Genomic DNA, 23,015 nt, shown 5'->3' with positions numbered 1-23,015 from the left:
TAAGATATTTTTTATTGACCCAAGACCACCATACTTATTATTTAAGAATTTTTAAGAAGTCATGTTATGTAACTTCGAAGAACAGTGTATCACAATTGTTTTATTCTATGACTGTAATGATGAGAAAATGGTCCATGTTGTCAAGAACTGGAAAGGAATGTGGAAAATAAAAACCTTTTAATTTTTGCTGCATTGTGGGGGAATTCTTTTTTCCTCTCATTTTGATTTCTGCTGACATTGTGGTATAGATAATAATTAAAAGCACATTGAACTTCACATTCAGAAGGCTGCTGTGGTTTCTTTCTTCATAGGCATCACCACGGCTGCTGTTTGTGTCTACCCTGCCCGTGTGTGTGATGCCGTGAAAGCGCTGAAGGCTGCCGGCTGTAATATTCCCGTGGCGTCAGGTAAAACTGGTGTGGCTTTTGTTGATGTCTTTCCACATGTTTCCCATTCTTCGACTCAAACATCTTGGGGTATTACATATAGTTGTACACTATGATTTTAATCAGTTTTATGTATTTGATCGGTTGTATTTATTCTTTTAGTATTTATTGATTGCCTTCCTAAGTAGCAATTAACATTAACTAATTACTAATTCCTTTAATCAAACGGAGTTGTATTAATTCCCAAAAATATAGAACTGTTAATCAAACGGAGTTGTATTAATTCCCAAAAATATAGAACTGTATCCCTGTCCTTAAGGCAACTTAGTTGTTTTGGAGGGATAATCAAATTTAAAAAATCGTAATGCCAGATGTGTAGTATGTTATGTAAATGTAAGATATGATCATAAAGACATGCAGAAGGTAGCTGTAACTCTGAGTGGGGACTGATTTATTCTGCAGAGGTGGGTGACACTTAGAGAGCAAGGGAATGCTTCATAGAGACAAACAATAACTGCCCTGGGTAAGGGAGTTCACAGTGTTGATAACATAGGGAATGGCATCTAGACAGAAGAACATGTGGGTGAAGGCAGAAGCATGTTCTGAGAACTGCAGGTGGTTTGCAATTGTTGGATCCTAAGGTGGGACGGAGTGGGGGCGATGGGAGTTGAAACTGGAGATCTTATGGGAGACCATGCCAGGCTGTGCCATTTGGGCTGTGTTCTGGTGATGAGGAAGGTACTGAAAGGTTTTAAGCAGAGGCAGACCACGATCCGCTTCATGATGTCCTGAGTTAGGGCATGGTATCAGGCAAATGAGAAGGGGTGAGCTGGATTTAGGGAGACTCTCCCTGTCCCTGTGTGAGATGATGAGAGACACCCCAAAGCCTGGAAGATAAAGAAAAGAAGGCATGTTCAAGAATTACTGACTTAAGATAGACACTTAGGACTTGGCATAAGAGAAAGAAAAGTCTTTTTAAAAGCTTCAATATAGTGTGTGTGTGGGTAGATGCTCTTCAGACATCTCTGAAGCAACTGCCTCTTACACATGGATGGATGGATGGATGGATGGATGGATGGATGGATGGATGGATGAATGGATATAAAGTTAAATTTTACTTTCAAAAGATGTTGGAGAATCTGGCTGATGTTGCTCAGTGGTTGGGCATTGACCTGTGAACTAGGAGATCACTGGTTCAATTCCCAGTTAGGGCTCGATCCCCAGTAGCAGGCGTGCAGGAGGCAACTGATTGGTGTTTCTCTCTCACTGATGTTTCTATCTCTTTATCCCTCTCCCTTCCTCTCGCTCTGAAATCAATAAAAACATATTAAAAAAAGAGATGTTGTAGGAATATCCTGGTGCTTTAAAAAAGTGTCTATAAAGATTGTTAATTTATTTTATTCAAAATACATCAAAAGAAACATTGGATACAGTATCTATATATAGCTTATTTGTGAAGATTCCCAAAGTATTTGGCAGCTACACCTTTATTGATATTAATTTCTCAGTCAATTCAGCTTTTCCTCTATACAACAGAGAAATGTGCTTTCCTCTAAGGGAGCAGACCCAAGGGATTTAATAACATCAAGGTAACACAAGGGATTATCTATAGGTATCAGAGTGGAATTAATGATGCATATGTCAAAATGTTTAATACTTTGTTAAAACTGTAGTTGCATTTTCATTTTCTTTATACTTGGCCCTGCTCTTCCCGCTCTGTCCCTTCCCCAGTTTTGTGGACTGATCAGGTACTTTTTCTTTATTCTCTTTCCTTTATTCCTATCTGCTTAGCTGGTTGTTTTAAGATAGGCATTGGGAGGAACCTACCTTACAATTTGGTTACGATGGCTAAAAATGTGAATGGTAAATAAAAAATACATTGAGGGCCAGCTGAGTAGGATGCGTACATGTAATTAGTGTCCTGATATCAATATAGGGATACAGCTACTATTTTATGAGCATCAGTGTGATGATAACATTTTTTTAATTGCTATTTGCTCAGAGTACCCTCATGAGCATCTCTGAAGCAACTTGACTTCAGGTCTTCTAGACGAGAGGATGTAATGCTGATGTCTGGCCTAATGCCAATACGATATGAGATAACATTCTGTTTCTTCACACTTAACTTATCAGGATATTCATGAAGTTCTTAAAGTGTCATTAATGCTTTGGTCTTTAAATGCTGATTTATTTTGCCTGAAATTCTTTGTTGACCAAATGAAGTTTCTTCCTTTCTTTTCTTTTTTCCATTCTCTACTAGTGGCCACTGGCTTTCCAGCTGGACAGACTCATTTAAAAACACGATTAGAAGAGATCAGATTGGCTGTGGAAGATGGAGCTGCGGAGATCGATGTGGTAATTAACAGGACCTTGGTGCTGACAGGCCAGTGGAAAGGTAGGTGCATGTCCTAACCTACAAGGGAGACACAGTTCTTCCCTGGTGGACGAATTGGTGGGGATCTGGTCAGAGACAGCACGTCTTGGAAATTATTGCTCCACATCACAAGTGATTGGATTGGAGGCTGAATCTAGGAGAAGCCATGGCTAAGATCACTCATCCTTGTGCCCCTGATAAATCCTGGAATTTGCCTACCTGCATGAGCTTTTTAGATCCTTTTGCGTGTTTAGGTGAATAGTTATTTCCATGCAGTAGATTATTAACTTTTATCCTGTTCTGTATTGTTTTGTTAATCAATGCAATAATCACTCCAGGCAAGTCTTTTGTGCAAAGTATTTTAATATGATGGAGGAAATTTCCCTTTTATATGTTAATCTTTGTGGATTTTTAGGATGTGGAATTATTAATGTCTGCTAAGTCTGTATTTACTTCTGTTCTTGACATAGCTCCTATGAATATTATTTCATATTCACCTTTGAGATTCATGATTTACTTTCACTCTGATTGCAATAGGATGTTGCCTATTCCAGTAACACACTATTATCTTTTATAATTGGACTAGAGGCCCGATGCATGAAATTCATGCAAGAGCAGGCCTTCCTTTCCCTGGCTGCCCTCTCTGGCGACCGGGCTTCTCTCGCAGCCCTGGTTTCGTCCGGAAGGTCGTCTGGAAGGACATCTGGTCTAATTAGCATATTGCGCTTTTATTATTATAGATAGTAAAGAAATAGATTTTACCTCTCCAGGGCAGCTGTCTTTCCTGTGACCTCTCAGTGATCCAAACTGCTTCGATCTTGTGGCTCTACCATCTCAACATGAGGCCTCTTCAGAACATGTGGCACTCATACCTCTCTTTAATGCTTTGGCAGGAATGGCACATGCCACTTCTGCCCACAGACACTTGATCAGGACACATGGCCTCGCCTAACTCGGAGAAATCTGGGAAGTGTAGTCTTCTGGGTACTGGGAAGGAAAGGAAAAACAAATATTGGTGTAAGTAATGTCTACTGTACTTCACACACCTGGCAATACCTCTGTTCTAGTGTCACATGGACATGAAAGTGTGTCCAGGTGTTGGGGTCTAGTTTTGATTTTCTTTGAAATCTTGAAGTCATTTCTCCATTGTCTTTCAGCTTCTAGTGTCACTTTTAAGAAATCTACCACCGTTGTGATTCCTTATGTTTTCCTCTGGAAGTTTTTAGAATTTTTCTCTGTCCTTTGTATTGAGGCATTTTATAATGGTGTGGATCTTTTACTTTTTAATTTTTCATCATTAGGTTTTTGTACTGTTTGATGGAAGATTTTATCAACTTGACCTTCCAATTATTTGATTGCTTAAAAAAATTATCTCTACTTTTATATTTGTAATTTTATGATTTTTTGTTTGTTTACATATTATTCTCTTTTTTATTGCATTCTCTCTATTTTGTAGATGTAATACCTGTTAATTAATAAAAGTTTTTCTAAGTTTAAAAAAATAGTTGTAGATATAGAAGTATAGTTTATATTGTAACCTGTGCTTTTGTCTCTAGAATACTACTAATTGGAAAATAAAATACAGTAGGAGATGGGTTTTGATGTAATTGGCAGTCCCTTAATGGGCTAGGAATGGTTGTTTATAAGAACTGGTAATTTCCCAATAACAAGCATTCATGCAAAATATAATAACACATTTTTGTCCTAGACCATATTTTTCTATTAACCCTTTTTTATGGTGTTAATAACCTCTTGACCCAAAACAAATGGAAAAGGAACATTTAATATTAGAAATGTAATTCTAAACAGAAATCAGCAATGACTTAGGACTTTTTCCACTGCAGTATTTTGTCTTTCGGTTCTCAATTTGATTACATATTGTATATTTTCAGTGTTAGGTTTTAATATTAGCCGTTTATTAAAATATGAGTCTAAAATTGATTTCTTGGAATTTGCTGATGGAGATGTCTGTCGGGCTATTACACATTCGAATCTGGGTCCTTCTCTGTGTACTGAGGGTATGTAGGACCTGGTTAAAGAAAGAAAGAATCCCATTTTTAAAAATCTGGCATTCAGAGTGCATCTCAACCATTTCTATGGTCACAAGGGTCCCCAGTTTAGGATATGAATTCAAAGAGGAGACTGGAGGGGCCTCATCTTCCTCCTCTTGGATTCTCCATGGTGATGATTGAAAATCTCTACTGCGCTCAGACTTTTTACTCTTCTGCCCACCTGGAGGCTCCTTCACTCTTAGCAGACGACCTACCTGCTACTTCTCAGAGAAGAAAGAAAACATTAGACAGGAACTCCCTCAGGTCCTTGCATCAGATCTGCTTCCCTTTGTACTTCCTCTCCATCCAATCCATCTGCTATGACGGGGCTTTCATTTTCTTCCACATTTTCAGAGGCCTTACTCCATTTATTGGTCTTTTCCCCCCTCCTGTTTCTTTAGCCTCCCTCTACTTGCTCATTCTCATTAGCATCAGACATACGCGAGCTTTTCTTATTCTTTGAAAACCCCACATGCCAACCTCCCCCTTTGTTCCCAGCTAAATTTCCCTTCCTGTTCTCCCCCTGATGGCTAAAATTCTTGATTCAGATGTAGTTGTTCCTCTGGAATCTGTTCTAGATACTAATGCCCTCTCATTTCACTGTGTCCAGGGGATACTCTTCCTTCTACTTAGCTTTACTGTTCAGCAGCATGTGACACATGCTGGAAACACTCTGTTGCCATGGTTTTGGTGACTGTACGTCCTTCAGGTTTTCCTCCGTGATTCTGATTTCTCCTGCATCTTGTTGACAAGCTTCGCTGCCTCCTCTGGCATCCCTGAGAGTCGGTGGTCCTGGGTTCTGTCCTAGCCAGCTCTGCGACTTCCCTCCGCCGCTGCACACACTCTCCTCTCTTCGCTGACTCAGGCTACGTTCCCTGTGCCGAAGACTTCCAAACCTCCTCAGTGTCACAGCCTGAGTCTTGCCTGACTCCTGAACTCATGTTCCGTTTCCCCACTAAACTCTGTTGCTTTTCATCCATCCTTTTCACATAAGCAGACATTCAGAAATCGGTGAATCTTGTCCCAAGCAGAGAATCTAGACATTTTAGGGGAAAAAAAGTACATCTCTCCAACTTAAACACTTTCTGTTAAACACAGTTTTATTTCAGCACTGTCGTGTCCATGGTTGTGTTACACTGGAGCACAGTGATTCTCTCGGGGGCAGTGATGTCTGAGCTGACTTGCCCCACAGCTCACGGGCCAGACTGCTGTGCTGTCTGACTTCATAGGTCTTTACATTTAAACATTTTGGGTGTTGTTGCTTTGCCTGGCCCTTTGCTGTTAAGCTTTTTGCTATCACATCCTGCTTCGCTCCTTACGGCACACTGTCCTTCCCTGCCAGTGCTTCCCTCGATCCTTTCCGTCCGGGCACAGAGAGGTACACCACCTGGCATCGCTCGGGGCAGTTGTTTTAACTGCCAAGGGTGTGGGATGTATTGCTGGTCCTCTGAATTACCTGGCAGACTTTTTTTTTTTTTTAGAACTTTCAATTTTGTTGTTCAATTACAGTTTACATTCACTGTTATTTTGTATTAGTTTCAGGTGTTCAGCATAGTGGTTAGACAATCCTATAGTTTACAAAGTGTTCCCCCCGATATTTCCAGAACCCACCTGGCACCATACATAGTTATTACAATACTAGAAGCCCAGCGCGCGAAATCGAACAGCCCTGCCTACCTGCGCACACCACTCTGCACTTGCAGCCCCGCCCACCCGCTTGCGCCCCGCCCACCTGCCCGCTGCCCCACCATGCTGGCAGCCCCGCCCACTCGCTTGCGCCCCGCCCACCTGCCTGCTGCCCCACCATGCTGGCAGTCCCGCCCACCCGCACTGGTCTTTGGTCATTACAGCGTCAGGGCCACAGGCCTTTTATAATATAGACTAGTAGCCCGTTTGCACGAAGATTCGTGCAATAGACCTTCATTCACCTGGCTGCCTGCACCAGTTTTCTGTCGGCACCGGGGACCCAGGCCTTGGCTGTGGCCACCGCCTTCTGCCTTCTTTCAGGGTTGGGGCTTGGCCCCGGGCGGTGGCCTTGGGCTCGGCCGCACCCAACATCCCTGCTAAGGATCGCAGGAGCCGACCCCCAGTGGTTTCCTGCGATCCGTGCAGGCTCCCCGCTGGTGCCCAAGGCCAGGAAAGCCTTCGACCAAGGATTTCCCGGCCTTGGGCTCCGCCACACCCCAATGTCCCTGCAATGGTTTCCTGGTGGGCGTGGTTGGTGGGCGTGGTTTGGTTGGTGGGCGTGGCTTGGGTGTAGCGAAGGTGCGGTCAATTTACATATTTGTCTATTATAAGGTAAGATCATTGACTATATTCCCTACGCTGTACTTTATATCCCCAGGACTATTTTAAACTGCCAGTTTTTAGTTCTTAATCCCTTCACCTTTTTCACCCAGCCCTCCACCCCCCCTGCCCTTGGGCAACCATCAGTCTGTTCTCTGTGTCCTTATGACCGACAGACATTTTCAAATGACTTGCCCGAGCACCTCTCCTCACAGAATCTTGTGCATCCCCCCACCGTCAGCTTGTGGTGGGGTGGGGAGGGCGGTGCTGGCCTGTAGTAGAGGTGGGGGCACCCAGCCGACCAGCCAGGTAGGCCAGGCATCATGGGACTCAGTCAGACCCAGAACATGTACCCTGCGGAGCAGGAAGGGAAGGTGGGGCTGGGAGACAGAAGAACTGAGAGCCGAGTCTTTGCATTAGACAGACCTTGGTTGCAGTCCAGGCACTACCATTAGTAGTTCTTTTCTCTTGGGCAAGTTCCTTCTCTGTGCCTTCTGTTCCTTTTGTAAAGTAGCAATAATGGCATCTACTTCACAGGGTCGTCATAGGGATTAAATGAGATAATGTGTGTGAGTTGATCATCCTGTTGCTCAGTCCAGATGACTCCCTCCTGGCCAACTGCATTTCCTCCGCTTTCCCCCTCTTCCTCCTGCTGAGGAGAGTATGTGGCCAAGCACATGTATGGAGTCACTGCAGTGGAACTCTTAAGGGCTTGGGCTTCAGTCTCTGTAATTTTGTTAATTTACCCCTAGACTTCGGGCAAACACTTCTCTCTGCCTGCATTTAAATAAGCTACCAGTGCGGGGGTGGGGGGATAAGACTTAAGGCTTTCCACAGCCCTTTAGAGCATTAACGGCCTGTGAGTTTATATTTGGCATTTCGTTGTCTGTGGGTATCATTCCCATGACTAGCGCTTGCAATACTGTGTTTTTGTTTTTTGTTTTTTTAAAAATATATTTTATTGATTTTTTACAGAGAGGAAGAGAGAGGGATAGAGAGTTAGAAACATCGATGAGAGAGAAACATCGATCAGCTGCCTCTTGCACACCCCCTACTGGGGATGTGCCCGCAACCAAGGTACATGCCCTTGACCGGAATCGAACCTGGGACCCTTGAGCCCGCAGGCCGACGCTCTATCCACTGAGCCAAACCGGTTTCGGCAATACTGTGTTTTTTAACGACGATATTGAAGTTGACATCTAAGGTGCATCCTTAAACCATTCTTTGATGAATCCCAGAAGGGATTCTTCATCTCAGATCTTGCCAAGCAGGTTTTGAAAATTCAGTGCATTCCATGCTCTGTAAATATACAGGGGTGCTCATTTTTTACCTTTTTATGACCTCTCTCTGCTGCATATCCTTACCTGCTAGATTACCAGGGACATAGAAATGCTTGTCAGATTCGGCCTCGCTCAACAGCCTTCTAGTTCCTCGAGCCCCGGACCTGGAGCTGTGTCCGGAAACCCGTGTGGCCCTGGAACACCAACAGAAATGACCCCAAAGGGGTCCTCGTCGGTGACATTTCCCCAGAATTGTCTGCTCAGTGTAGCAGTTGGAAATATTGTCTGTCTCCTGCTTCCAGAGCCTCCTGTGCCTTTCACCCCCTTCAGTTCCGCAGCCCCGAGTTGCTCTTCTAAACTTGGTCTGTGGAGGACTTGCCTCCTGGCTATCAAGAGTTTTGGGCTGAGAGAATGAAATAATTCGGGCCAAAGCTACAGGGCCTGTCATTGTGTCAGACCCTGGTGGATCCTGAAGATCTTGAATCTGGGCACCAATTTATTTTTCTTGTTTACTTATTTTTACACAAGAGGGATGGTAGAAAGAACCTCCCTTAAGAGAAATTGGTGTTTTTCTTTGTTTTGTAGAGCTGTTAATCATAATATCAACGAGAAAAGCAATCTCTACGTCTCTAGACACTTTCTTGGGAAGAATCACATCAGCCGTAATCTGTGCTTTCTCGGTTTTGGGAGTTGTTTATAACCGAAAATGCTAGAGATACTTCTGGCAGCTGTATGCTTTTATGGTTTTTGTTTTTAGGCTCAACACTTCAAATACTATTGACCAAAATGTGTGTTTTATTTCCTGTAGGTTATTTTACTGCCTGGTGTTTGAGCTCATCTCTGTTTCACTCAGATAAGAGTAATTAGAGGCCTTGGTGGTAGAAAACTGTTTTTGAACATTTTGTGACTTTTTTAGTTTAAAAGCTTGCTGTACAATTTATATTAAGTGTTTCACTGTACATATAATTATCATAAGAGTTATTTTCAGGCCATTCTTGTGCAGTGTTGAACATCTTTCCGATACTCAAAAAATAATTGCTTAGATATGTTCGTTAACAATTATTTTCTAAGTGCCTTTGAATAGCACGAACTATAAAAGGAAATTCAGTTTATGACTTTTAGATAGGAAACGCAGTCTTTAAACACTTAGGTTCTTCCTTAAATCATAATTTCTATACAGGAAAGCTTTACTAACATAGTTTTCTATGTCTGTAACAGTGCTTTTCCAGAAAACTTAACTCACTGTCAGCAGCCTGAAGATTAAGAATATATTTTCCTTTAAGGTGGGAGTTGGAGAGGAACAGATAATTTTAAATAGAGAAAATAAAATGCTGTAGATGCAAGTTACTGCTGACCCAGGGAGCAGAAGGTAGAGTCAGTTTCCACCTATTTTGGATGCTCTTTAAAACAGGTGCGGGATGGCCCTGACCGGGTAGTTCAGTTGGTTAGAGTGTCATCTCAATATGCCAGTGTTGCCGGTTCGATCCCCAGGCAGGGCACATACAAGAAGCAACCAATGGGTGCATAATAAATGGAACAACAAATTGATATTTCTCTCTCTCTCTCTCTCTCTTTAAAATAAATTTTTTCTTTTTTTTATTGTTTAAATTATTACATACAGTAGTACATATATCTCCTCCCTCCCCCCATTGACCTTCCCCCAGCCTCCCCTACTCCCTGTCACATGCCCTCATCCCACCCCCCCAGTGTCTTGTGTCTGGTGGTGTGCTTATATGCATGCATACAAGTCCTTTGGTTGATCTCTTTCCCTCCCTCTCCAACACTCCCCAGCCTTCCTGCTGTAATTTGACAGTCTGTTCGGTGCTTTACTTTCTCTGTATCTATCTTTTTGTTCATCAGGTTATAATGTTCTTTATTTTCCCTAAATGAGTGAGATCATGTGGTATTTTTCTTTCATTGCTTGGCTTATTTCACTTAACATAATGCTCTCCAGGTCCATCCACGCTGCTGCAAATGGTAAGAGTTCCTCCTTTTTTATAGCAGTGTAGTATTCCATTGTGTAGATGTACCATAGTTTTCTAATCCAGTCATCTGCTGATGGGCACTTAGGCTGTTTCCAAATCTTAGCTATGGTGAATTGTGCTGCTATGAACATAGGGGTGCATGTATCCTTTCTGATTGGTGTTTCTGGTTTCTTGGGATATATTCCTAGGAGTGGGATTACTGGGTCAAATGGGAGTTCCATTTTTAGTTTTCTGAGGAAACTCCATACTATTCTCCACAGTGGCTGCACCAGTCTGCATTCCCACCAGCAGTGCACGAGAGTTCCTTTTTCTCCGCATCCTCGCCAGCACTTGTCGTTTGTTGATGATTGCCATTCTGACAGGTGTGAGATGGTACTGCATTGTCGTTTTGATTTGCATCTTTCGGATAATTAGTGACTTTGAGCATGTTTTCACATGTCTCTTGGCTTTCCTTCTGTCTTCTTTCGAAAAGATTCTATTTAGGTCCATTACCCATTTTTTTTATTGGATCATTTATCTTCCTTTTATTAAGTTGTGTAAGTTCCCTGTTCTTTAGAATAAATTAAAAAAAAATTTAAGACAGGTGCGGGAAGGATGACCCACTCCACAACTTGGATACACAATGGCCTGCATTAGACCATTCCCAGTGCAGCTAAGTTCTCTGATCCCTGTCAGTGAGCACTCCACCCTCACCTGTTTTTTTTTTTTTTTTTAATCTGGGAAGGATGAGCAGAAGGTCAGGCGTGACCTTCATCTCTCCTCATCAGTGTGGCAGTAGTAAGAGGGATGAGGGGGGACAGACAGGAGACAACCCTTTCTGCTGGTTGAGACACTGTATTGATTAAGCATCTGCAATGTAATATAGCCTGGGTTTCTAGTACACCCACTCTCGCTACTCCTGAGAACCTCATTATAAGTCAAAACATTTATTATCAGGTTTTTAATGTGACATCACTGTGCCAGCCACTTCTCTGGCGTATGTGTTTTGTTAAATTTTGCATTATTCTGACTAATTTGCAGTCGTGGTGTTTGAATTCCATTTTCATTTGTCAGTCATCTTTTATAATAGCCTTCCAAATTATTATTTTTCTGGTACGTGCGAGAATTGTTTTTTCTTCCTTTGTTTTTAATGGGGAATTTTCAGTTTTTGTAATGTTTGAGATTTTAACAATGAATATGTATTATGTGAATATGTGAGCAGAAAAGTTAATAAGTACTCTAGGGAATAAGGTCATGATATATACATAGATTTAACAGTAAGGATATTTACGGTACTAAAATATTGTTTATAAGAGCAAAAGATCTGAAACCTTAAGTAGCCAATAATAGAAAAATGATTGAGTAAATTATTTATGACCATGCAATGGAAGATGGTATAGGGATGTTATTGTTTCTAGGCCTTCTCAGAGGACAGCTCTAGGAAATATGTGAATATTCACATATACACAATGCACCCATATAAACACATCTGTCTGTCTATCTATCTATCTATCTATCTATCTATCTATCTATCTATCGTTTGTCTATCTGTCTATTTCAGAACCTATGCGTTCACACGGACAACTTTTACTATAAGCCAAGATCACATGTTTTATTTTTGCCTCGCCCTTTCTATATTTATGTCCCTCTTTCTTGTCAATGAGAAATCTTGCTCCAGTTATTCTCAGTGTATTTACTTACTTGATCAATTTCATTGTATATAACAACCTCTTTTTCCTGTGGGCTGTCCCCCTCGCCCAGTTTGGTGTACTAGGTTGTTCTCCAGAATTCCCCACCCTCACTGGTCAAGAGTGTCCCTCGATGCACGGAAAACAATTGGAGAATTTTTAAAGGAAGATGCTTTGAAACGTAGGGGACTTGTCATTCTTTTGAGTAACTATTCTGCGTGAAGAATTTTTTGGAAGGAGGATCTCTTGCACTTACCACTTCACTTGTAATTCTCTCCACATATATAGTTCAGTTGCAATTATGTAAATCTACGTCCTGCTATCCCTTCCTGCTAATGTAGAGAAAAGCCACCCGTTAGCTTTTGCATTGTTTTGCTTGTTTATCTTGAAAGTGACAGTTGAGTATGTTAAAGGACATTCTGATTTGAGATAGACTGGGTTACATTTCAGCCATCAAGTCGTTGGATTTGCGTTTATCGGCTACCTTGTTCCAAGGTGTCCAGCATTGTGATGCCAAGGTGCCCAGAACTATGTAGTCACCTCTAATAGTGCTTCTCCTGGTTTCTGTGGCTTGTGCTGGAGTGGGGTGGTCTATTTTTCTTATATGCGAGATCTATACATTCTAATTATACTTTCCTAAGTGTTAGGGCAGGCTTGCTTCATTTTGTTTTTTAAAGTTTTTGAAATTCCTGGAAGTATGTGTATAAGGAAAAAATACGGAAAACTGGTATTGAATGATTAAATGCTTACTATATACCTGGTGCTGTTCTAGCCACATGTATTATTATATTTAATCTTCACAAAAATATGTGAGCAAACTGCAGCTCCTGAGTAATTAGGCTTAGAAAAAAATTGAGTAATTCCTACAAGTTTGCAAATCTAGTAAGTAGCTCAACTGTCTTATTATCCCAGGAGTCTGTGCTATCCAAAGGACCATGGGCTCTGAGTGTTAAAAAAATTGTCTGTGATATAGTAAACGCGTTTTCCCAGACTGCTCTTCCAGTGCCCCAGAGAGGTTGTGTATGCACAGGTCATGGTGTCCTCTGCTTTTATCAGCCCCTCTGTGCTCTGAACCTAACAAGCACTCAGCAGTCACAGTAACAGCACCACCACTGCTGCCAGCAACAGGCAAACAAGTGGCTGCCATTCCTTGGTGTTAACTACGTGACAAATACTGTCCTTTGCATTTTATATGTAGTAACCTGTCTGATGCTTGAAATAACTCCATGAGGTGCTTCTACCTCTATTATCCCCATTTTATAGATGAGGAAACGGAGACAAAGGTTAAGTCACGTGCCCAAACCAAACAACAAATTAGTTTTATAGCGAGGCTATGAGCCCACGCAGCCAGGGCACCCACTATTGGCTGCTTTACCATGCTTTCTCAGTAAATATTTGTTATGCTGGACTTCTGAGTTGAAAACAAATAAAAACCAATTCTGATTAAGTTAAGCTAAAGGGCTTTATTAGGAGGATATATAGTAACTCATTGCATCCGTAGGAAGCCTGAAAAACCAGGCTTGGAAAACAAGTAGGATCATGAAACACTGGGGAGCAGAGGATACAGCCAGACTGAGCCCCGGGAAGAGCTTGGTCTCAGGGCCACTGCTTGCTGCCGCCACCACTGGCCAGTACAGTAACATGCTGCTGGCTGGTGGCCGCTGGACTCTTGCATCTGCTGCCATGGCTGATGCTGCATTGCTAATAATAATCTCTAACTGTTCTTTCATCTTTGTATCACTCACTGAGATTCAAAGGCCCAGGTTGAAGTATTCACTTGATGTAGCCCAGCCCACATATATGTATGTATGTATGTATGTATGGATGGATGTATTTTTAAACTCTTTTTCTTAAAAGAAATATTTTTTATTGATTTCAGAGAGGATGGGAGAGAGAGAGAGAGAGAGAGAGAGGGATAGAGACATCAATGATGAAAGAGAATCATTGATCAGCTGCCTCCTGTGCTCCGCCTACTGGGGATCAAGCCTACAACCCGGGGATGTGCCCTTGACTGGAATCGAACTTGGGACTTTTCAGTCCACAGGCTGCTGATGCTCTATCCACTGAGCCAAACCAGCTAGGGGGCTCAGGCCACTTATAAAAAAAAAAATTAAAACATATTTTTATTGATTTCGGAGAGGGAGGGAGAGGGAGAGAGAGAGATAGAAACATCAATGATGAGAAAGAACCATTGATTGACTGCCTCCTGCACGTCCCACACTGTGGATCAAGCCCATAACCTGGGCATGTGCCCTGACCGGAAATCAAATCTGGGAACCTTCAGTCCACAGGCGGACGTTCTGTCCACTGAGCCAAACCAGCCAGGGCTCAGGCCACGTTATTTATTTATTTATTTATTTATTTATTTATTTATTTATGTTAATCCCCACTCGAGGATATTTTTCCATTGATTTTTAGAGAGAGTGGAAGGGAGAGGGAGAGACAGAGAGAAACATTGATGTGAGAGAGATACATCGATTGGTTGCCTCCTGCACACACCTCGACCTGGGCCGGGGAACCTGCAACCAAGGTACGTGCCCTTCACCGGAGTCAAACACAGGACCCTTCAGTCCACAGGCTGATGCTCTACTCACTGAGCCATACCAGCTAGGGCAGGAGGTTATTTTTGGAATCAGTGGCGGGGAGCTGTTGTGGAGCCCCTGCGGTCAGCGTGTGCGGTAGCTGTGGTGTGTGGTGGGTGTGCCGGGCTGTGGGCCTTCAGGCCACATTTTTAAAAGACCAGATTTGATATTCTTTTTTATTTAATTGTGCTGGTATACTCTGGGTGGAATAGTAAGAGGAAGAAGCAACAACTTTCCCAATGTTGAGCTTATTAATTAACATATTTGCTCAGAAAAACGTGACCCTCCTAACGTGTTGAAACCGTCAGTAGAATGATTTGAGGAGTTGGCAGGTAAAGACTAAGAACGCACTGGTTGCATACTAGCTAAATCCAGTTAAGTTCTAAGTGATTATTTTTGTTTCGTTCTGTTTGGATCATGGATTAAAGGGCATCACTCCTAGGTAGCTGATAATTGAGTCATAAAATACATTTGGGTTTTCTGGTTGAGTTTAACTGTAGGTGAGGAAATTCACTGGATATCAAAAGGTGATATTCTTTAGGAAAAGGATGGCATAAATAGGATCAGGATCAGTGTTTCCAGAACTTTGTTATATAGGCCAAAGTTCAGTGTAACAAATACTGTAAGAAAATATTTTCAAGCCTTATCTGATGGCTCATTGATTGTAAGCACTAATCCATATAAAAAATTTAAGTGCAGTACAAGGAGTTGGATCAGGCCAAGAAACAAGATCTGGCTTTCATCACACAACACTTAATGGAAACTCATTTTACTAGAATTCTGAGCTTAATAATGAATACATGATTTGAGTGCTTATAATAAGCCAGGCAATGTGCAAAGTACTTTATATATATTCTCTTTTAATCCTCATAATAACCCTATAAAATAAATGTTCTTATTGACACTTTTAGGATGGTATTGAGGCTAAGAGCAATAACTTGCCCAGGGTCCTACAGTATGTGGTGGAGTTGGATTTTAAATCCACATTTGTCTATCCCTGGCTGGTGATGGCTCATGCACTGAAAGGTTGCCAGTTTGATTCCCGGTCAGGGCATATGCCCAGGTTGTGGGCTTGATCCCCAGTGAGGGTCATACAGGAGACAACTGGTCGATGTTTCATCTCGCATTGATATTTCTTTCTTCCTCTCTCTCTAAAAATTAAATAAAAAAAGTTAAAAAAATAAATCCATGTTTGTCTGACTCTCCAGCTTGCTTTTGAATGCAACACTGTATTGTGGAAGAATAGTCATTGATTAGATTACAAGTTAACATTGGATTAGCATTCTTGAATTTTTAGATCAAGAAATTTCCTTGTCACTACTTCTTCGAGAACAACTTTCTCTGTTTAGATTCGGTAACTCATCCTCTGAGTTAAAAGAATATAAATTGTTATCATCACATAGTCTTGTACTGTTTAGACCATCCATTCTCACATGTTGTCAGATTGGATGTATGAGTAATAATTTTATCACAGTTTAGTAAGGATGGCCAGGGTAGGTGGTGTAGCATCTCAGATCATCTCTAGTACTCAAAACTACAGATTTTTAGGGATTTGTGAAAATATTCAATCTTTTCTTGAAAAACCTGTGAGACCACGTCTGGTGGCAGTAAACACTGAACTTTACCAAGCATCTTGTAATAGAATATTTGACTTTATTCGTATCCAGTTTTCACTCTCTGTCTTCAAGTTAAGTTTTCTAGGATTGGGAAGACAAGTTTTCTGCCTCTTGTTATAACTTTCATGGATTTGACTGAGTTTGCTGACATTTAAGTACTTTATATGTTCTTTAGAAAACCTATGAATTACAGAGCTCTCATTGTTGTATTAAAAAAATGCTTATGAATGTTTCTTTCTTGTTCAGTTTAGTCTGCGTGCTTACAAAACTACTTCCTATGAAACACACATACAGAAGAAAGAAAAAGCCCTGTCCTTAGTCCTGATAATTTGCCATAGCTCAAGTTCAGGAAATGAATATGGCCAAGCTGATGCAGGGTGAGAGCCCAAATCCACTGGTGTCAGGACAAAAGACTGTAAAATATTTTTTTTCCAAAAATTTTATACTTACCCTACTGATTTTGTTTACTAAAATTCTGTTACTTTAAATAGGAACTGTTTTTCCTCTCGGCTTTATTTTGTTGTGTACAGCTTTATATGCATATGATCGAGCTGCTTTCAGGGTGCTGCGTGGAGCCTGAGAAAGCCAGAGGTGGTTCTAGGGTCAGGGGTTAATAGGTTCAAGGCCGCATCTGTAAATCCCTCCACAGCTGGTTCTGCACACATACATCCAAGGCCACCTCGACACTTTTTCATCAGAGATATAGACACACACCCTGGCAGATAGTGCGACAAGCTGTTATGTCTTTATTGTCGTTAGCAGGGCTCTCAGGAAAGGCCTGCTTTATATTCCAAGAGAACTTATTATGTGTGAATGGGAGAGTTAATAGGGACCCGAGGATTTTTTTTCCCCCTTTAGTTTGCAAAGCAGTACACCCCTGTATGTATGGTCGGTAAATTTCTTTTTTCTTATAAGTAACCTTCATCAGGAAGAGGTAGAAATTATTTGTAATTTGCATGTCATTATAATGATATTTTTTTTAGTCTTCATGTCTCTGGACCTCGGGCCAGGGCTTGGAAACTGTTTCATGGTAGCAAACTAAGCATTCCTTGTAACAGAATGTGAACTGCAACAGAATGCTCTAGGCGATATTAAATTAGGGCGATTTTTAGAAAGTGACAAATGTTTTATATTTCCTAAATCTGAGATGGGCTCTACCAGCTCTAAACGGCTGCCAAGTCATGTTATCACTTGCCTGCTTTGTAACGGCCTCAATTATTTCCTCCCCCAGCCCTGTATGATGAGATTCGTCAGTTTCGCAAGGCCTGCGGGAAGGCTCATCTCAAAACCATCTTAGCAACAGGAGAACTTGGATCGCTCACTAATGTCTATAAAGCCAGCATGATAGCAATGATGGCAGGTAAGCATATTCTATTCAGATGATCATATCAATTGAATTGATGTTTTTAGGTGAAACAAGTAAGTGAAAACATTTGGCTATTAGCTAAAAGTGCTAACCACTTGGATTTTAGGGCGGGGAGGGGGTGTCAGATATTTAGGGACTACATGTACAATGTGAAGTGTCCAAGCACTTGGCTTCCTTCTACACTCTTCGTTGGCATTTCATTGCTGCACTATCCTGATAGGGCAGTAGATGGCGCTCTTGTTAGTGAATTGCCTACTGAGTTATTCTTTGATTATTCATTCATCAACATGTTAGACAGGAATTTCTTTAACTCTGGCTTATTCCTCTCTGTGAATATAAGTGTTTGATTTTTCTTGGGGATAGAGTATCCATACTGTCTAAGGAAACCTGTGCTTTTGTGTTAATTCTTTCTTTCTGAAATTTAGTGCCAAATCATTGTTTTTGATACTTTCAAATAGAAGTTGGCACATTCTTTCTTTTGGTGGGCAGGAGGCCTGTGCACCTGAGCTTGAGACCTGCTTGATTCCTTCTCTTTCTCACCTTCACATGAATCGGTGAGTAAGTCTTGGGAGTTCGACCTCTTTCCTGTATCTACTACATCTCCTCTCCATTCTGAGTGCTGCTGTGCGAGGCCACTGTCATTCCCACAGGGGTCTCCTCAGCAGTCTCCTAACAAGTGTCCCCATGTCTACGTTCGTCCCCTTCCAGTCTGTTCTCCACACTGTTGCCAGAATGATCTCTTAGAAATGATCTGTTTGATTGTGGTACTCCTTGCTTAAAATCCTGCAGTAACTTTCCTTCATCTTCAAGGTAAACTGTAAGTTCCTCCAGCCTGATTTTTAAAGTGGTCCTTCCCAAGACCCTGCCTGGGCCTCTGCCATCTCCCCATTATCCCTTCACACCGTCTGCTCCAGTTCTGAGAAATTGCTTGCAGTTTTCGGTGAATGTCACCGTCCAACCCTTTTGAGTCTTTGTTTGTACTGTGCCCCTTGCCTTGAAATATGTTTTGCCCAAATAACTTCTTAGTGTCTTTGGATTCAGCACAGGTGTCACTCTTCTCGAGAATGGGTCCCAGTACTGCTTCTTCCCCCACCACTTGGTTCATTATCGCTTCTGTGTGCCCCCATTGCATTCTGTTAAAACCTCCATCAGATAACTTGTCACACTGTTCTGTGATCGAGTATTGAATTTCTAGGTGCCCTACAAGTGGCTCCATATTTGGGTGAAGATACGAGACTTTATTTTTTTTAATATATTTTATTGATTTTTTTACAGAGAGGAAGGGAGAGGAATAGAGAGTTAGAAACATCGATGAGAGAGAAACATCGATCAGCTGCCTCTTGCACACCCCCGACTGGGGATGTGCCCGCAGCCAAGGTACATGCCCTTGACCAGAATCGAACCTGGGACCCTTCAGTCCACAGGCCGATGCTCTATCCACTGAGCCAAACCGGTTAGGGCAATATGAGACGTTTTAGGTCTTAAATCTGGGCATCTTTGAAGTCACTCTCCAGATTTTTATGCTCATGTACTTTTAGAATACTCTGTCAGACTAACATTGTTCCCTGGAACTCTACTGAAGGTCAGCCTGCTAGGCATTAATGATGCTCTGGTCACTGCTGCTGTATCAAGATCTCTTCTCGTTCAGAGCAGAATCTCTGAAAACCTAAGGATGAGAAAGAATCGGTGGTCATCAATCATGTTGGCATTTAAAAGATGTGTAGTAATAGAAGTCTGTTTGCAACTCTTAGGAACCTACCCTGGGAGTCTTAAGTGGACAAGGAGCCTCCCTTTTCATGCTCCTTGTCAGGACAAGGGATTGCTAGCCCAGAATGCTGTCATTCAGGACATAATGAAAGTATATTCATTCTGGGACATCAGCCAACCCTATCCTAATCACTGCACCTACTGCTCATGACGGGAACATGGTATTAAGTCATTGCACTTGGACGCCTCTGTCCCACCCTTTCCTCTACCTGTCCACAAACAAATACCTGATTTGAAACAGGCTCTCCCTGCATCTTCCTGCCTACTCTTTCCCTGTCGATGTTGTTGTTTATGTCCTTCATTTAACCGTTGTCTACTTTCTACTTTAAAATAATATTTCTTAATCTTCACATCATTCCTTTAGTTGGTGAAGTTTAAAATTAAGTCTCTTGTCTACAGTCATGAAACTAAGAGATCACATATAGTCATTATTTGAACCCAGGTCTTCTGGTTCCACCTTTTTTGTTTTTTTCTGTCTCCCAAGGCACTGTGCTAGATCTTGGCATGAATTAAAGACACAGTCTTGTGAAGTGGCCTATGTGGAAGCATCCAGCATACTTTCTGGCCCACAGTTGTGCTTCCTATCATGTTAAGAAGGTATAGAGTAGAAAAGAAGTAATTTTAAAATTTTGAAGAATTTAAAAAAATCAAACTAAATTCACAATGCTTCCCATTTTTGTGATATTTTAAATTTTTTTCTTATAAATCAATTTTATTGAAGTAAATTTATATTCAATAAAGTTCAGGTGTTTAAATGTACAATGTGATGAGTTTTGACAGTGAATTCCAGTTGAATTCTGCCCCACTTGCAAGCACTGATCGGATTTTATCACTCACCGTAAATTAGCTCTGCTAGTTTTAGAATACCGTAGAGACTTTTGTGCTTGTCTTCTCCCGATCAAAGATAATAGGGTTGAGGTGTATCCATGTTGTTCTGTGTATGAATTTGCTTAGAAGTTTTCCATTGTACAAATATACTGAGTTGATAAATTTATTGATATAAAGTTGTTTCTAAAATTATTTTATTAGTTTGATGTCTACAGGATCTGTAGTTATATATACTTCTTTATTCCTTATACTAGAGGCCCGATGCATGAAAATCGTGCAAGAGTAGGCCTTCCTTCCCCCAGCTGCTGGCACCGGCTTCCCTTTGGTACCCGGAACCCGGGTTTCCCTCACAGCCCCGGCTTCATCCGGAAAGTTGTCCGGAAGGATGTCTGGTCTAATTACCATATTACGCTTTTATTATGATAGATTGGTCATTATTGCTGTTATTACTGTTTTGTTTTTGTTTTTCGTTTTTTTTTTTTTTTTGGTAGAAAATGAGTCTTGCTAGGAGGCTGCCAGTTTCATTGATCTGTTCAAAGAGCCAATATTTTGCTTCATTTTGTAATTATTTAGTTTAAAATACTTTGTAATTTCCCTTTATTTTCTATCTCAAATTTTAAGCCCATTCAATGAAATTGATGCTATTGTACATATTTTATTTTATTTTTTAAAAAGATTTTTAAAATTAATTTTTAGAGAAAGGGGAAGGGAGAAACAGAAACAACGATGTAAAAACAAAACATCAATTGGCTGTCTTCTGCATGGCCCCTAGTGGAAATCATGCCCACAACCTGGGCATGTGCCCTGACCGGGAATCAAACCTGGGATGATGCCCAACTAACTGAGCCAGGGCTATTGTACATGTTTTAGTTTTAGAATATCCATTTAATTATTTATTATAATTTTCATTTCCCTGCTGCACTTTTCTATTTATTCACTCATTGAGATTATGTTTTCCTTTAAGTCCTCAAACTGCTAATATATATCTGGATTATCTTAGAATGTACCTTAAGCTGCCAATTTTCCAGTGCCTGAAAACAGTTGCCTTATATATTTTGTTCAGTTGTAAAGTTATTTATAGTAAGAAGGCAAGTCTTGGTAATACTTACTCTGTCGTGTCTGGAATTTATTTTTATTGCTTTTGTTTTTAATTATTTTAGTTTCAAAATCTTAAAAGAAAGGTTTATCATTTACATTCATAACTTATCTTCTAATTTTGATAGCCATTTCGATTATTGAAAAAATAATTCTCTGGAGATAAAGCAGAGATATTATGTTATCTGGTATTATACACATCATTGTGAGTATAAAAACTTAGTTAACCAGGGTATTTGCATTTTTGGTTAAATAAATGATTAGTATCCTACTTTTGCTTTAATCTTGTTTAGGAATCTTTAAAATGTCTTAGGGGAAGAAGCATGGTCATTGGAATACGAAGACCTGCACTCTTGTTCTGTCTTGCACACTTTGTGACCTTGAGCAAATACATTAATCTGATTATCAATTGAAATGAAGTAATTTATATGACTACATTATAAACTATAAATTAAATACTTTGCAAGTTACTAAAAAATATTAGTATACCTTCCTACCCCATCCCACCTCAATAAGGAAGGAACATAATTGAATCTTTTTCCCCCCTAGACTATTACAAGGCATCATTCAGAACCTCAGTTTTCAAAGTCATTTGGTGTAGCTTTAGGAAATGTAAGATATTGAGCTGTATTTCATTCTGTACTTATCCCAAAGCTTACTATATTGGTAGGATTGTTCAATGAATCTTAGATAGGAACTCGTTTTGTCAACTCTTGACTCTGTCTTGAAAAAGAAAGGTGTAAAGAGTCTGATTAGTTGAGAATGACGATTAGATGTGGTATAGTTACGTTTTTTATGGTACACATCTCAGCTCTGTTTATTTGTCATCTCTCTTCATTCTTTTACTCTGGAAGCTATAGCAGCCACCTCAGTTCTTTAGATGTGCATCCAAATAAAATGATCCAAAACCAAGCCATGAACCAGGGGGAAAAAGAAAGATGACATATTAAAAATGTAATCTGGAATAAAACAATAGCAGCTCACGTTTTTTGAGCATTTACCATATGCCAGCGACTTAGGGGATTTATGTATGTTTATATTTGCTCTTCACAACAACTCTATGAGGTAGGTGCTCTCCTGTGGTAAAATAAGAACAGCAGTTCAAAGGATATTTTTGCTTCTATTCCATATGGTCATTATTGGTATTTGGAAATATTCCAGATATTTCTGTCTTTGTTATTTATTATTTTCTCTGTCTGTTATAGCTTTCCCCCCCGCCTCCCCTTAACTGTTTTTAAAGCTTTTAATAAAATTTCCAAACTCTGTCAAATCTCTCCATGATCCTCTAAAAGCTGAATTAATTAATTGTTCATACTGTTGTGCTCCGAGGACAGTTGTAAATACCAGTAGCATTGTCAGATAGTACTACCATCAGTTGTTCTACTTTTTTCGATTTTTTGCAAAACTGTGAACCTCCATGAGACAAAGGACTATATCTTACTTATCTCTATTTCCTGTGATTATTATGTGCCTGGCATCGAGGAGAGCCTGACAATATTTCAGAATATATGAATGAATGGGAAAAGATAGCGATATAAGGAAAAGTGAAAACAGGAAAGTGAAATGTGAAGATCTAGATTCATCTTTCCACATGTGCAACAGCTTTGCGGAGTTTGGACATATTATTTTGAGAGTAAACCTTGAGCAGGAGATTATATATCCATGGCATTGTTTAGGCCAGCCGTCACCAACCTTTCGGACCTCACGGACCACCAGTGGTCTGTGGACCACT

General features: G+C 40.7%; 1 protein-coding gene across 1 annotated transcript in view; it reads left to right on the top strand.

The window, feature by feature from the left end:
* Nucleotides 1-23,015, top strand: part of DERA (deoxyribose-phosphate aldolase) — a 99,618-nt gene that overhangs the window by 33,326 nt on the left and 43,277 nt on the right. Inside the window, exons 4-6 of the mRNA XM_008140863.3 lie at nt 312-407; nt 2,647-2,781; nt 17,459-17,587. Of these exons, the coding sequence (XP_008139085.2) occupies nt 312-407; nt 2,647-2,781; nt 17,459-17,587 (360 nt within the window). The remainder of the gene's footprint in view (nt 1-311; nt 408-2,646; nt 2,782-17,458; nt 17,588-23,015) is intronic.

The sequence above is a fragment of the Eptesicus fuscus genome, chromosome 7, assembly GCF_027574615.1.
Source record: "Eptesicus fuscus isolate TK198812 chromosome 7, DD_ASM_mEF_20220401, whole genome shotgun sequence".
In the NCBI taxonomy this organism is placed as follows: domain Eukaryota; kingdom Metazoa; phylum Chordata; class Mammalia; order Chiroptera; family Vespertilionidae; genus Eptesicus; species Eptesicus fuscus.
This window is presented reverse-complemented; position numbering and strand designations above follow the sequence as displayed.